This window comes from Pinus tabuliformis, chromosome X, assembly GCF_031772625.1.
Source record: "Pinus tabuliformis cultivar Carrire ecotype Pingquan chromosome X, CPIR1, whole genome shotgun sequence".
Classification (NCBI taxonomy): domain Eukaryota; kingdom Viridiplantae; phylum Streptophyta; class Pinopsida; order Pinales; family Pinaceae; genus Pinus; species Pinus tabuliformis.
Window position 1 is genome coordinate 1,133,051,006 of NC_142308.1, and position 16,756 is coordinate 1,133,067,761.

Below are 16,756 nucleotides of genomic sequence, written 5' to 3' on the forward strand. Positions count from 1 at the left end.
CCCCATTGACCTACTTTTTTTTTTGTTTAATGTGGTTCACGGACACCGAGTGGCCGCTACATCCATGGGAAAATCCGGGCAAATCAACCCAAAGGAATCTACCTGCAGGGCCTATCCCCAAGGGCATCGAGGAGATTTGACCCCCTGACTTTTCGATTGGCAAGGTACTTAGCAACAGGAACTCGACCAATTGAGCTATCCCTTGGGGCTTTTTTTAATGTGGTTCATGGACACTGAGTGGCCGTTACATCCACAGGGAAATCTAGGTAGATCAACCCGAAGGGATTTACCCGCCTGCCAAACTAGCAGGGCCTAACCCCAAGGGTGTCGAGGAGATTTGACCTCGTGACCTCCCGATTGGCGAGGTACTTAGCAACATGAACTCGACCAATTGAGCTATCCCTTGGGGCTAATCCCATTGACCTACTTTTGTGGTTATCAGTTGGAAAGACTGGTCCATAACTTTCTTGATGATTTGAACTTATAGCAAAATTATACTGCTCCTATTTTTTGTGATAATCAAAGTTTTATGCTATTCAGAAAGAATCCAATATTTTATGTCAAGACCAAGCACATTGATGTTCAACACCCTACATCAGATAGCAAGTGCACAAGGAGACTGAACTGTTCTGTTGCATCTATCATGATCAACTAGTATATTTTTTTCACCAAATCTTATAATCAAATACAAATTTGAAAGGGTCAGAGAGATGCTTGATACAAAAAGAAACAATTTGGTCATTGGGGGGTCGGGGGGGAAGGGTGCGATATTGGTCACCACCTCAACATTGCTAACAATGTTGCATTAGTGTTTGACATATCTTCACATATGAGATAAAATTTAAACTATCAGTTACACAGATCTAGTGCGTGCAATCTTGAGAAGTAAGACACACACAGCTTTCATGAACTGAAATTAATGATGACAAGATTCTATACATGCAAACTAGTTAGAGGCACATGCACAATGGTTAGTCAAGATTAGATTAAATAAGAGTAGATAAGATTAGATTGCATAAGAGATGATTATACATTTTGTATGATATATGTGTGTGGTATTCTAGAGGAATTGAGACAATTCAGTTTCAAAAACCTTCATGGTGTGTATTCTTCTTTTCAAGTATGGCTGTGTTGACATTTAATATTGTCTTAGCCATTGTTTGGATTTTGTGAAGACGAATCTTAGTATGATCCTCATTGTCAGTGGAAAACCTCAGGGAATATATGCAGCAAAAGCATTAGCAACTTAAACTCTTTTCAATATAAGTGAAATGGTGAATATAATGAAAGGACTGAAACAAAGGAAGAGAAAGTGTGTTTTAACATTTTGGGAAATTTTGATATCGACAGACAGAGTCTCTACAATCTGTTGCCAAACCTTGACATGTGAGAAGAGGGGAGTTTGCATTATTTGTGGATGCCTGACAATAAATTCAAAACGATAGAAATTTGCTGGATTAATTTATCAAACTTTTGGAATGCTTGTTTATTTTATGTGTCATCCTTGACGGTGTTTGTATGTGATAAAATCTGTCTCTTGGCAGGTATGAGAAAAGTTACATGCATCGTGATGTGGTCACTCATGTTGCAGTCTCAGCAGCAGACTTCTTTATAACAGGCAGCTCTGATGGTATGTATTCCCTGATCTAGTAAATTCTTTCTTGTCATTCACGTTACAGTTGTGGAGGTGGATTTCTTAATAAGATGTTGTTGATGACTAATTAACCTGATTTAGTTATTGATTTGAAGTATTAGTGACATTTGAAGCTAGCACAATACTATCTAAGCTATGGAGATGTCTTCTGGATAATGTTTGGTTAATATTGTTGGATAATGTGTTAGGCTCTCTTTATTTTGCTATTTGTACTGACTTTCACTTGAGTTCCATTGACCTTCAGTCTTTCTTTGGTCATGAGTGGACATGAAGATAATTTCTCATCGCCTTCTCTTTCTTTCACTGTCATTTCTCTTTTATTTTGATATCATTTTAGCATCTAGAAGTGTTCTAGACACTCCCACAGTCTAGTGGGCACTGTTTGTACTGTCTAGTCCCATTGATCTATTCTTTAGTCATTTGTGGACGTTAATAAAATTATTTGGTCATATCTTATTTGTATATAAGCTTTATTCCATCTACCATAAGGCTGCACTGGCAAATGAGAAACAGTCCAGACAGGTATTTGTATAGGTAACCAGCATGACACAGTGAACAGATAAACAATCTATAAAAATGGAAACAGCATTTAGGCAGCAGAGTATAAGAAAATGCACTCAATAATAAATATACAATTAAAGTATTGCTTTGACTTTGATGAAGGAAAATAAAAAATAACCCACCACTGTGCTTGATGTTTTCTCTGGTTAAATAAATTCTGGTGCTTTCTTGTGTGAAAGAATCTTTACGAACTATTACAAGTTATGGTTCTTCTATCAGAAGATTTATATTCAATACTCTTTTTCCCTATGAAATCCTACCCAAAACATGATTTTATTTTCCTCCAGAGTCCATTTTTTTTAAAGCAAAACTTGTTTGCTAAAATAGAATGTACTTGCAACGAATCACAGAGTGAAACCTTCCTCTTGTATGACTCATCAAAGAGAAATTTGGAACAGAAAAGGTAATATAGCTAATCTAATGAACCAAATATGCAGCAAAAATTTAAGTGGTTGGAGAACCAATGATCAAAAGAAAGAATCACACTTTTGTAATGTAGATGAAATAATTTTGGGGCCCATTCCTCGGGCATGTTAGTCAATTTTCTAACTATGTAAAAAGTGTCTATTGATAAGGCATGGTCCATAAATGTGTCTATATAGATGACTTTTCAAAAATTTGATGTATTTGCTAACTATGGTTTTTGGGGAGTTAGTTCAGCATACTTCAAGATGAATTTCTATTATTAAACATGTTTACCTTGGAGTAGCACTAGCATGGGAGCACCTTTTTTTCTGGAAGTAGTGTTGATGGTTGGCATGTGACAATCTGCAGGAGAGTGGTCAGCGTAGTGTAGTCAATATTCTTCAAGGTGAGACTGACACTTAGGTAGATCAGCCATTGCTCAGCTAGGGTAATGGGAGTCGGACAAGAAGATTTGGTCCTACCAGATCTTGGGACTCATGGTCAATACTATTCCTGAGCGTAATCTGGACTCATAGGTGATTTGGTTCTAACATGTCGAGATTGTCATATCCATGTGTCGTTACCATGAGAACGCAATGATCAACTGAAAATGACACCTTTAGGTACATTGGTGAGTTAATTCATTGTACTTTAGGGTGAAGCTCAAAGTTAACTATGCTCACCCTAGGATGAGTGACCTCTTGTGAGTTAGTGCCAAGGAGTGGCATGTGACAGTTTTTGCCATGAAACCCGTCTTTTGATATGTTTTTTTCATTGATTTGCACCTGACCCAAACTGCTGTTGCAAGTACTGGCAACAACAAACTTGAGCACAAGCATGCATACGTTGTTGGTGAGACTTGAACTGTATTTGGGCCTTTAACAATGCCTCGCTTTCACTGACCCAATAAACCACTGTTGACAAGATATGTTTTTTAAGCTTCAAGTACAATGATATCTCAGAAAATTGTTTAAGTAAATGCAATTCAAAGCAGCAATAGAAATAATTTGGAACTGCTTGTATGACTAATTCTGACCTGGTGGAGGTCAAACAAGGTGTCAACTAGGGAATGCCGAGAAAATATTATTAGTTATAATTTCAAGCTTCTTGTTCAAGGGAACATTTTATAATATGGTCAAGGAGTGGAGAACTGCATTCCAAATTAATGTGCCTCAAGCTTTGCTGAAATACATTTTTTGTTTTTTCAATTCCATTGTTTATGTATATTCCATCCCCTTTAATGCAGTCATGATTCTATTTGTTTGCATCAAAGTTTAAACAGTAATTGCTATCCTAAAATGTTTGGATTCATATTTAAAGATGGTGAATGATGAGCGTTACACCTTGTGTTATATGAAGTTCCACATTGTGATTTTCATTACATTGATGGAGATTTGCTTCTGATTTCATGAAGCTTTTGGATTGACTTGGGGAATAAATGCGTTCATTAAGCTTCTTCTCTTAGGTCCTGGAGGTCTTTGGTTTGGGGGAGTCTCTTTTCTCCTTGGTTGGATGATTGTGTTTGCTTGTTTGGTTATCTTCTCACATGTGCTTTCCTTGTTGATAATTTTGAGATTCATAACTTCGGAGGTACTCCAAGCCTTGAGGATCAAGGGTTTGGAGGAAGGAGCTCCACAAGTGGCCTTGTGGGCTTGAAACCCAAGCCTGGGGTTTTGCACCCAAAGTTGTTGGGCCAAAACCACGAGGATATTTTTACATGTGATGGGTGGAGATGATAGAAGACGCCGAGACAAACCAGACGCAATAAAATCATCGAAATCCGAGTTGTAGAAGTTGAGATGTGAATTTTTGAATGTCGTGTGTGGGCTTGTCTATGAAGTCGTCAAATCGGCCTAGCTGTTAGAGTTCTAATGATAGTTGTATAAGCCAACCAAGGGCATGCGTTGGAGCCCTTGAGAACACTATAAATTAAGGTCATGTGAGAGGCCTTTCAAACACATCCAATGTGCAATCCACATCAAAGAAGAGCTCTGAAATAAGGCAGCAAAGGAGGCAGCTAGGATGCAAGTGTTGGAGCACGAGTTTTGAGGGAGGACACTTCTGTTGAAGGTGCGTATTTCTGAGCAGCAGAGCCGCAGCTCTGAGACACCTTGCATGGAGGCAAGGAGGATGGTTTTAGGGCTGTTCATCTCTTGAAGAAGTGAGAGTTTCCTTGCAGGTCCAGCCACAGTGAAAAAGGTATGTTTTGTACATGTTTTCTGTGTAGGTTATTTCTGTTCATGAGGTGCAGTGAGGTGTTGCTACAGCTGTGTGTGGGGGCAGCATTTGAGAGGGCCGAGAAGCTTAGAAGGGCCTCCTAACCCAGCTGCAGCTATCTCAAGGGACAATGCAGTTGGACAGAGCCTTTCTCCATGTGTTAGGGCTGTTTCATGAGTACTGGTATGGGCAGATTTGTGGTGTTTGATCTGAGTGTTGTTGAGTGTCTTGTGGAGATGCCCAAGGCCTACAACAACACCTTGGATGCCTAGGAACAACAACAGAAGGAAGCGACCAGATTGGAGAAGGATACACAATGTTTAGGGCAGTGGTTTAGGGTTGGTGTGTGCCCTAACCAGTCTAGTGTATGCACAGAAATCAAGGTCAAGAAGGCAGCAGCAGGGAGTTGCAAATGTCACCTTGTTGATGGATAGATGCTAGTGGATGAGGGTCCTAGGAGAGGACATGTTGAGAAGTCAGTGGACAACCAAGAGGAGGGTTTCCTAGGTGTGAGGATGCCCTAGCTAGAGGTAGATGCTACATCAAGGATTGGTCACTCGTGGTCTGTTGGAAGGCAGCGTGAGAGTGGGCCAAGTGTGGACAGTGGATTGGGAATTCATGGTCTGTTGGAGGGCAGTGTGATAGTGCCCAAGTTGGAGCCCAGTGTGGACCATCTTTATGGACTTAGGTGGTTGCTAGAATGGCAGTTGTTGAGCTCAAGGGTCTGATCAACTAAGAGCAGTTTTGAGTAGCCCTATACTTGTGTGTGGAGAAGAACATCTATAGCAGAAGATGGGCAGTCCTCCTAGCTCGTTTTCATTGTGGGAGATGGACATCTTGCAGTGATAGGTGGCAACCCTCTGTGCCCTATGTTAGTCTTCATTGGAGCAGCGCAGGAAGACTATAGTGGGCTGAAGTCCCTAAGTAGCTGAGGAGCAACAATGGGCAGTTGAGTTGTTCACAAACGGAGTTGTGAACAACTCAACAAGAGTCTCGATGTGTTGTGCCCTTGATGGACTAAGGCACAACTAGTGAGCAGATTGAATAGCCGAGGTTAAGTGGCAAGATGGACTTGGAGCATTGATAGAGGCAAGTGTTGCAGCTTGGGTGCCGAAAGACTGAGCAGGTACAAGGTATGATCGAGAAGAGTTGAGAGAGCGCGCTATAGCCAGATGGTCAGAGTATCTTATTGAGGGTAGATTGGTTATCGATGGACTGACACCAAGCCCTAGTTTTGTGTCTTATATTAGTGGATGTATGAGGGCCATTATCCCTAGTACGGGAGCCCTAGACTGTTGTATTATTTAGTTGGATTAATATAACGAAGTTGGGTTATTGTACAAAATTTTGGGTTATTCTACAAAATTGTGTAAAAAGGTGTGTATATTTTGTGCACTAGTAGATTTACTGTTGTTTATATTATGTTGTGCAAAGTAGACTTGTTGTGATACTTGGTTTGGTAGCATCAATGATTTAAGATTCCATCCTAGACACCAATATCATGGAAAAACAACAGATAACCCCTTGGGTACACATTTGTTGGTATCCTGGAGCATTCTATCTGATTATGGTGTGGTTGTGGTGTACTTTTTTATCTTGGATGAGCTACACCTTGTCCTTGGATTGATGGATCTAGCCTGCGTAAGGGGTTAGATGATAATGGTGTTAGGAGATAGAATTTTCATGATTATTGGTGTTTCCTGATGACTTTGGCACGGTGATGTGGTATTATTGGTGTCACTAGTGTTGATTTTGGGTAGCATCGAATGTGCTCTAGCCTTAAAAATTGGTGGAGAGGCTAAGGCACATGCGATCTCCAAGACCCAGAAATCATTTGGAGAAATTCCATCTGGATGAGGAGTTATTAAAATAATTAATATTTTTAAGGGGTTCCTAAGTCTAAACTTAGGAAAATAAAAATATTAATGTGTATTAATAAAAGATGGGTGAGAAAGTTCTAAGTGACGAGGATCAAGTTAGTTCTAGTCTTTAGCTGTTGATTAGGGACTTAATTTCGGCCGTTGATTCGTCAACAGGAAAAGTATGAGAGGAGGCTTGAGGGTCAGTTGGAGAGACACCAAAAGATCAAAGAATTCGATTTTCTGGGGTGAGGTTTGCTGAGTTGCAGTGAGGGGCAGTTTAGTAAGGGATGTTCATCCGAGGTTGAAGAATACATAGCAGAGAGGTAGCGCAGTGCTGGGAGAGACAGCGCAGGCCCTAGAAGGGCTGATGCAGAGGACGCAAAAGGCTGACGTAGGTGACGCAAAAGCCATAAAGGCTGACGCTGGGCTTTAGAGGCAGCGCTGGGGAGATTCTGTGGGGCAGACTGGGAGCAGATCAACAGACTCTGAGCTGGGAGAGGGTGACGCAGTTCCAGAGCAGTGCTTGGAGCAGCTTTCGCTGTCCAGCATAGGGAACAACCAGAGTCATTGTGGGGTTTGATCATCCGGTTGTTGATTTGTCGGAATATTTGTCTCCGGATAGAGGTACTACTGCCAAGGATATTCTCTGTTGGGTGAGCCATTTTTGGCACCCTAGTTGTATTCACGAATCTGCTTAATAATACAAACCCTCTATATGCTACACCAGTTTTCCTGAATTGGGTTTTTCTGGGGATGATTATCCAAAAATAACGGTGTCCCTTGTGTTATTGTCTCTGTTTATTTTAGTCCATGGTCTGTATATTTGTGAAGGCTGCAATAGTGTTTACTTCAATGTTTATGCAATTAAATAACTTGTTAATGTAAAGAACAAGTAGGAGATTATAAACTAGTAATTGCAGAAAGGGTTTTTGATGTGTTAGATTCAAGAATTTTCACATGGTATCGGAGCAATTGCAGATCATAGGCGACTGAAGACACCAGTTGAGAAATATGAGAATTTGCTGCAGAGAAGCAGCTGTCTCGAGAGAGTGTTGTTCTAGAGCTGAAGAGGCAAGAGGAGGATTGGCGCAGTGCAGAAGAGGTAATGTAGAGGCTCACACAGTGCCTGTGTTAGCATTCTGAGCCGGGAGAGGAAGACGTAGTAGCTAGGAGGAGCCCATGCAGTAGCTGCGTCAACCATCAGGGCCAACACAGAGGTAGAGGAGGGAAAATCAGGCCCACATAGAGCCATGTCATCTGTCTGAGCCAAGAAGGATTGACGCAGTTGGCCGGGAGTAGCAGATTCAACCGACATACAGATTGCACAAAGCCTGAGGGGCTCAGATTCTTCGAGTTGCTGGGCCTAAGGGAGGTGAGCAGATTTTGATTTTTGGAGTTAGTGGGACGCTGTTTCTGTTAGTGCAGAACAATGTCTAAGGAGACTGAACCAAGGTAGAGGGAAGCACTACCTCGACAGATTTCTAGTCAAGAAATCTAGATCCGGGTTGCAGCGGTAAATGAGGATTGGAGAGGGGTGATTCGATGATTGGCCGGAGGATTTTTGACAGGGAAATCAGGACTCAGAGGGAGTCTAGAGAAGAAGAGCAGAGATGGCAGTGAACGGATTGAGGGATCATGACAGATTGGATGGGGCTTCCAATTTTGTGATCTAGAAGGCCAGGATCTTGTCAATCCTGGATAAACATCGCATCAAGGACTATGCCTTCAAAACAATAGATGTCCTAGTTGACGCTTATGCAACTGAGAAGTATGAGGAGGCCCAGGCGAAGGCGAAGTGCACGATCCTAGACGGGGTCAAGGATCATGTCATACCACATATTGCTGAGAAGAAAACAACAAAGGAGATGTGGGACACCTTGACCACCTTATACCAGGGCTCTTCCGTGTAGCAGAAGATGTTATTGGAGAATCTGCTGAGGTCATATCAGATGTAGAAAGGAGAGGAGATAGATCCCTTCCTACTCAGGTTACAGGGGATTCGCGACCAACTTACTTCCGTGGGGTCTACTCCAGATCTAGAGTTCTTAGTTAGGACTGCTTTGAATGTAGTATTCGAGGAGTGGGAGACGTTTGTCCAAAGCATTTTGGGCAGAGCAACTCTCCCTAGTTGGGAGGAGATGTGGGTAGCTCTTCAACAAGAAGAGCTTAGGAGATTGACCAAGGCAGGGAGTAGCGGTAAGGGAGTTCGAATCAAGGAGGATGAAGAGGATGTAGCTCTCGCATCAACGGGACAACAGGGGCTACAAAAGAGGAAGAAGAAAGACATCTCCAAGGTCAAATGCTTCAACTGTGGGGAGCTGGGACATTATGTCTCTCAGTGCCCTAGGGCTTCTCCAACAAAGGTGGAAAAGGATGTCGAGATTGATGACGATTGTGCCATGAGTGCTCATGCGCCTCTAGAGAAGAGGTGGGGAGACTTGGAGCTGCAGTATAGAGGACTACAGAGGAGGGGCAGGATCCTTGAGGTGCCCAAACTCTTGGATCACATTCGGCTACGAGAGCTCTTAAAGACAGTAGCATGATGATAGGTGTCGGGTGGAGCAAGGTGTGATGGAGCGACAAAGTAGTGCTAGAGTGCAGAAGTCTGTAGCAGCGCAATGGAGGTTGTAGTAGTGCGAGAGGCATAAAAGAGGTTGCAACAGCGCAGTGGCAGTAGAGGGAGCATAGGATAGCAGCAGAGGTGGCTTCAACATCATGAGGCTTACAGATTGACCAGGATGTTAGTGTTTGGGTAAAGTCAATTACTTACTTCTCGGTAACTGAGTTGTAGTGCAATAGTTAGTAGTGGCAACGCTATGGGTAGCATGATGCAGCATGTTGAGAGGGAGTTGCAATACGGATGTAGCAGTGGTAGTGGCAGTGTCATGGGCAATAGTACAGGAAGCAACAGTGTAGTGGATGTGGTGCAGTAGGCCAAGGATCAACGCAGAGGACCGATGCGGAGGATCAGTGTGATGCTTCTATGATGAAGCATTGCTAGAGCACATTCCTCGCTAAGAGGGAGTGTTGATTTTTAGTAGCATCGGATGTGCTCTAGCCTTGAAAATTGGTGGAGAGGCTAAGGCACATGAGATTTCCAAGACCCAGAAATTGTTTGGAGAAATTCCATCTAGATGAGGAGTTATTAAAATAATTAATATTTATAATGGGTTCCTAAGTCTAAACTTGGGAAAATAAAAATATTAATGTGTATTAATAAAATATGGGTGAAAAAGTTCTAAGTGACGAGGATCAAGCTAGTTTAAATTTTAGCCATTGATTAGGGACTTAATCTCGGCCGTTGATTCGTCAACAGGAAAAGTATAAGAGGAGGCTTGAGGGTCAGTTGGAGAGACACCAAGAGATCAAAGAATTTGATTTTCTGGGGCGAGGTTTGTTGAGGAAATCGAGTTAGTGATCAGAGTTGCAGTGAGGGGTAGTTCAGCAAGGGATTTTCATCCGAGGTTGAAGGATACATAGTAGAGAGATAGCGCAGTGCTGGGAGAGACAACACATGCCTTAGAAGGGCTGATGCAGAGGCCAAAGAGTTGATGCAGAGGAAGCAGAAGGCTGACGCAGAAGCCATAGAGGTTGACGTTGGGCCTCAGAGGTAGCGCTGGGGAGATTCTGTGGGGCAGATTGGGAGAAGATCAGCAGACTCTGAGCCAGGAGAGGGTGACCAGCTCCTGTAGGAGTGACGCAGTTCCAAAGCAGTGCTTGGTGCAGCTTTCGCTGTCCAGCATAGGGAACAACCGGAGTCACTATGGGGTTTGATCATCCGGTTGCTGATTTGCTAGAATATCTGTCTCTGGATAGAGGTACTACTGCCAAGGATATTCTCTGTTGGGTGAGCCATTTCTGGCACCCTAGTTGTATTCATGAATGTGCTTAATAATACAAACCCTCTATATGTTGCACCGGTTTTCTGAATTGGGTTTTTCCGGGGATGATTGTCCAAAAATAACGGTGTCCCTTGTGTTATTGTCTTTGTTTATTTCAGTGCATGATCTGTATATTTGTGAAAGTTGCAATAGTGTTTACTTCAATGTTTATGTAATTAAATAACTTGTTAATGTAAAGAACAAGTAGGAGATTGTAAACCAGTAATTGCTGTTGGGATTTCTGATGTGTTAGATTCAAGAATTTTCACAACTAGGAGGGGATGTTCTACGTGGTCCTCATGCTTGATGTTGGTGGGGACTTGATTAGCGGATGAGTCAACATTTCTATTGTCCCCTTCTCTTGTGATATTGATATGGTTAGATGGTTTATGTGTTGTGGTAGTGCACTTTGCCTTGGGGGATTTCTGTAGGTGATATGACTTGACTTTGTAGCATTTGCTAGACATCACCTATATGGAAATGTGGTTGATGACTTTAGTATTGTCATTAATGCACTTTTTCCTAAGTTGAAGTTAGACGGTAGGGTAATACATACATCTTTGATGAACACTCTTTTCTCAAAGGTTTGATGAGGTATTAATCATGTTATAGTGCTTTGGTGGTGCGCACTAGGTTCGATTCTAGTTGAAGCTTCTATTTTGTCATTATGTTGTTATCACGGTGGTCTTTGCTAGGAGATACAACTTATTTCCATGGCACAACACTTGTGGAGCGCACCCAAGCTCCTCGCCCCCATTGGCACACATGTTCATAGTGATTTTGTAAAATTTTCCAAGCCTAGTTGACAAAAGTCCTTATGATTTCAACTAATCGGTAATTGTTGAATTTAATTAATGCAATATTTTTTTAAACCATAACATCAATCACACAATAGATGGAAATTAAATAGGGGAAGCATAAAATCAATTTCACACATTCATAGGTAATTACTCCAAAAAATTAGCTAGTATGACATTTGAAGATGATACTTGTGGGAAGTAGATTGATGGCTTTGGCATTGAATATTGTCCACCTTGATGCTCTTATGGTTCTTGTATTGACGGTGTTGATTTCATTCGCTTCCTTGAGTATGTGTTAGATGATTCTTCGAGGTGCAACCAAGATCCCTTGAGGGATGATATGATGCTTCTCTAGCTCTTCATGAATGATGTCCAACCACTTTGTGATGATGCAATGCACTTTGATAGAGGATGTTGGGCATGTTTTGTGGGATGTTGATCTTGAGGGTGCTTGGCACAATTGATGAGACCCTTTATTAGCCTCAGTGCCTTAGATGTTGGTGATTTGGGATAGGACATTACTTGGAGTTTAGTTGTGCCCATGAGATGACAAAACGCCCCTAGGTTGCCATTGTACCTTCTTGATGGACATTGCTCTTCTCTTGGTGATGATTGATAAGATAGGATAAGATAAGATAATTTTATTAACGTCCAACAAGTGACCACAAAAGTGGGTCAATGGGATTGGAGAGTCGAAGTTGTGTAAATATAATGTTGGAGTGCAAGCGCATCTCCTAGAAAATGTCGAAAATAATATGAAGAAAGAAACCTACGTAAGTATATCATCCGAACATATGTATAATACCATGACAAAGATACAACAATACAAAACACTAAATGAGTTTGTCCAAGACTAGAAAGGTGGACAAACCAACCCAAGAACTTGTCAAGAAATAGAGAGTGAGAGAGAGATCAGATGATGAGACCGGTGATGTTAGAGTCTCCTGAGTTTGATGGTCGAGGGTGTGGAGGGCAAATTGGGCATGTTAACGCTCAAACTAGCAGGGGTCCTAAAAGGGGATCCTTGAAGGGCTTCTACTAAGCTAAGGGCAATAATGGAGCGATAGCCCACTGTCACCTCAGCTAAGGCTATCTACTCTTTACGAACTTTCATTGATGGGAGGAGACCCGTTATGACAAGGATCACGAAATGGATGGACTAATGATAGGGCGAGGGATGATTTTGGAAGCCTATTCACAGGAGAGGCTCAAATATGTGGCTTGCTTATCTTGGAAGACAAGATGGAAGACTCTCAAGGAAGGGCTTGGGGAGAATTTCAAGGGTTAGGTTTTGAGTATGTGTCTTATAAAGGAGATCCCTAAGCCCTAGAATTCTTGTGGAAACTTGGGTTCCAGGTGATCTTTGAAGAATTAACCTTGATAGTGCATGGGGACCACACAGGACCAAGTGGACCCGAGATTAGGTCAGGGAATATGATTTAGCAACCAATGATATGCTTGACCTAATTAGGGAGGGGAAAGGGATCAAGGAACGAATTTTAAATGAAAGGCAAGGATCCCAGTGAGGTTTCTAGCCTAAGGGAAACCAAGGGCAATAATTGGTCTTCGAGTTAGGGCTTGCGATATCTCAAAATCCTGTAGTCAGAATCTCATGAAATTTGGAGGGCTTCTTGAGGACACATCAACGCAGTTGTGGACCAAAAATCGAAGTATTTGGATGGCTAGATTGTGAGATAATTGATGCCCTAGGTGACCTAGAGGACTAGACCTAGAGAAGAGGAGAGGGGAGAAGGAAAATAGGTTTAAGGTGATCACCTTATGGTGGACCAGTGCCTAATCCTTTCAGGAGATTTGGAGTCAAGAGTAATTATGATTATAGACATTGAATTTTCTATGTCAAGGAGGCGTCAAAGACAACTTCGCATAGAATTACGGCAACAACAAAAGCAACTTCAAGAAATTTATACTTCATTTTGCAAGATTGATGGCTTAATGAGATGAATTTCAATGAAGAAGCATCGCTAGGAACTTTCATTCATAATACATCGCTCATACATGAGGCATCACTATCTAGAAATCGAATCTCCACAACTTCACATAAATGGATGTAGTAAATTAGCCCTAGTATAGCGAAATCCCAACAACAATGTATGTGACAAGAATAGAAAAGAAAATAGCATTAAATTGTACTTACATGTATTAAGAGTATATCCAACCATCAAGAATTTGCCAATCAAGAAGCTCCAAGACGAGAAAATAATCCAAACATAAAAATTCATTCCAAGCTCCAAAATTCGTCCTCCAAGAAGGATAGCGAAATTCTTAAGAGAGATACAAGTCCAATCCAAGTGATGATGCTAAAATGAGTTCACATCACTTGTATTTATACACTTCTAATGAGTTTGATTTAGCTAATTAGGCCTACATTAGCCCCCTAGAATAAAATAATGTGCAAAATAACTAACTTTTGGTGACAAGCCCACCAAACTAGCTCATAAACAAAAGAATAAGCCTCTTAAGATGTCAAATGATCAATAATACATGTCGTTGGGCCTTCTAAGAAGTCTGTTGAAGTTCATAAGTGCCATGGACAAGGGGTTGGCCCCTTGTTCTCCAAATAATAAACTTGTGGTGCTTCCAATGGGTGTGGGGCACACAAGTAACCTCATGGGTCTCCAAGTAGATTGAAGATGTCTGGAGACCATCTGCAAGGGCTCAGATGATGGTGTAAGTGATGCCATCAACATACGAGTCCTGGGTCATCTACCAAGTGCGTGGTACAATTGTGGGGCCAACTGGGCATGGTGAACCAGTTGTATCTTCCTCGTCAAATATATGAAACTCGAGCAATCTATGAACATCTCTGGGAATCCATGGAATGCTGTCTACTGTTGTGGAGGCCCATGGCTCTCTACGCACATCCTACATGTGCCAATGTTGCCCTCTGGAGGGTTAGGACCCCGTATAGGGACCAAACCAAAATGGGGACCATCTGCAATCCTGCATAAGATCCAACGCGTCCCCTAGCCTTCCAGTACAATCAGTTAGTTAAAGGAATTGAGTTAAAGAGCTTACAAGCCATGGACAACAGGTGGGCGCTTCACAATGTCATGCCCTTCCATAGTGGGCTTTGGCATGTGCTAATGTCTCCAAGCTCCAAGGGGGTTAACCAAGTATCCTATTAGGCAGTTTCTACCTTTAGAGGGGATAGTATGTCCAAGGTACATCCTTCAAACGGTGGTGGAAAGCGATAAAGAGATGAATGGAATAGGGAATGAGAGGGGCAATCCTGGGCCACATGTCGGGGTACAAGGGTAGCTAATAAAGGGAAGCCCACACTTGGGTATATAATGTATAGGAGGGAGCAATCGTGGTGCACGAGATACCTCGGCCTTGATTTTTCCACCCTTCTTTATATGCCTTTTGCCTTTTATGATTTTTCTTTGATTAACTGCTCGGGGCTCAAAGGATAAGAGCATGATGTGTAAGGTATAGTAGTGGATACCCCTTTTAAGGTAGGGTAGTTCATTTCCCACCAGTGGTTGGGACAATCATGGGTTCTAGAATGATAAAGGAGGCTCATCTAGGGCCTATAAAAACCAGGTTGATTGCCATGGATATGGGGTAGAGCTCATGCATTTGGCTTTTGCCCACGTGCTAAATGTGTTTGTCTCGACTATCTTTTGCATTTTGTGGTACATTTTCTTGTTGAATGTGACCAATTATGCTTTTACTTTTCTTTTCAGCTGCATCAATCTCTGGGGCATCGTTTCAAGCCCAACCCAAGGTGTGGGCAAGGGGAAGGGGAGGCCAACCCTATGTGGACCCAGGTGGGAAGAATAATGAATGAGGTTATAATGAATGGAAGGGGAGTAATGTATGTGGATGAGGGAGTGAGACCACGCAACCAAAATTGGGGTTTCCCATGTGGTACCACCCTAAAACCCAAAGGTCAGTAAAAGAGATCCCACGGGACTAAGATCCAAGGGTAACATCCAAAAGAGGTCTAGGGAATAGAAGCACATACCTAGCCCACTCTTTCCGCCGAATCTCCCATTAATCCATGCCCAAAAGTGTCCATGATAAGCAAACTACAATACTTAATTAACAAATAACAAGGCATACCTTTAGCTTCGGGAGGCCCACCTTCAAACATACGATCATGACAGATGGGTGAGAGACCACATGGATGGCTCAGGTGGCAGAGGCATGGCACAATGAACTAGTTGGTGGCTGGTGGCTGCTGGTTGAGGACCATCTTGGAGAAAATTTTCTCCTAGGGATATCACCCACAAAATGGTGGGTAATAAGGCATTGGTTCACTGTTAGAGTCCTCTGGAACCCTCCAAGTTCCTGAATGTATGATCTTGGGGGAAATGTATGGATGAGGGATACTCCTAGCATTTGAGGTTGAAAGAAGGAAACTTCAAATGGATCTTTGGTTGCTTATTCAAACCTGGGATGTAGTTTGACGAGCAAGAGATGGTCTACTCTTGATCCCTTTGGATTTGATCTCTCTAATGCTCTAAAAATATGTGGCATGATTTATAGATCCACACCTCTGAATTGGTCTCGATGAGATCACGTGGACTCCTAGAGAGGGAGGCCAAGGAGAAACTTGGGGTCCCACCATTTTGTTTTTGGTGCACTTTGGAACTTTGCATGTCATTTGTTCTTCCAATTCGGCGAATTGATAGGGAAGTATAAGGTAATCAGTTTGATCATCCCAGGGGGGCATGGTGCGTAGGAGCTGAGTTATGTGGTTGTAGATCTTCTTGATGAAGAGGTCTAGACATCTTTAGTCCTGGGACTAGAAGAAAGTAGAAGAGGAGTCCCTCGAGTCCCTATATAGGTAGCGATAACATCCTTTGATCTCATAGTATAAGGGACACCAAAAAATGAGGTGCAACTTCATCTCCGACTCTTGAAGGTAGCGCGCCTAGCAAATCTATCTCTCTTCGGAGTCGACTCGAAGATGTCTTCAAGGGATCCTAATTGAGTGCTTCCAATGTCTACATGTGTAAGGGGAGGGTAGATGATGAGGCCATCACACAACTCTAAAAAGTGCTCTACGTAGAAATGTTGAGAAATTCAAAATGACGGCAGTTAAATGATTTCTCTTATTATGACATTATTTTGTGATGTTTTTCATTATTATTATTAGTTCTTTTGAATTATCTTTTCTTATAATCAAGACTAATGCCAAGCAACAAATAAAAGAGAACACAAGATGTAGGCATGTTGCCAGGGCAAAACACCTCTCTAGGGGAAAACCCAGTGAAAATTATTCCTTTAGTAGATTCAAGATGAGATGACCAAGACCCTTACAACTTAGACTCGAGACTACCTCCATCAAGTCATCCTCCTTTCACTGTGTTTGCATACCATGATCCATATCACTGTGTTAAGTTTGAT

The 16,756-nt window shown here is 42.1% G+C and overlaps 1 protein-coding gene across 1 annotated transcript in view; it reads left to right on the forward strand.

Moving 5' to 3' along the window:
• Window positions 1-16,756, forward strand: part of CYP71 (cyclophilin71) — a 405,299-nt gene that overhangs the window by 21,566 nt on the left and 366,977 nt on the right. The window contains exon 2 of the mRNA XM_089447133.1: window positions 1,545-1,630. Coding sequence (XP_089303259.1) covers window positions 1,545-1,630 — 86 coding nt within the window. The remainder of the gene's footprint in view (window positions 1-1,544; window positions 1,631-16,756) is intronic.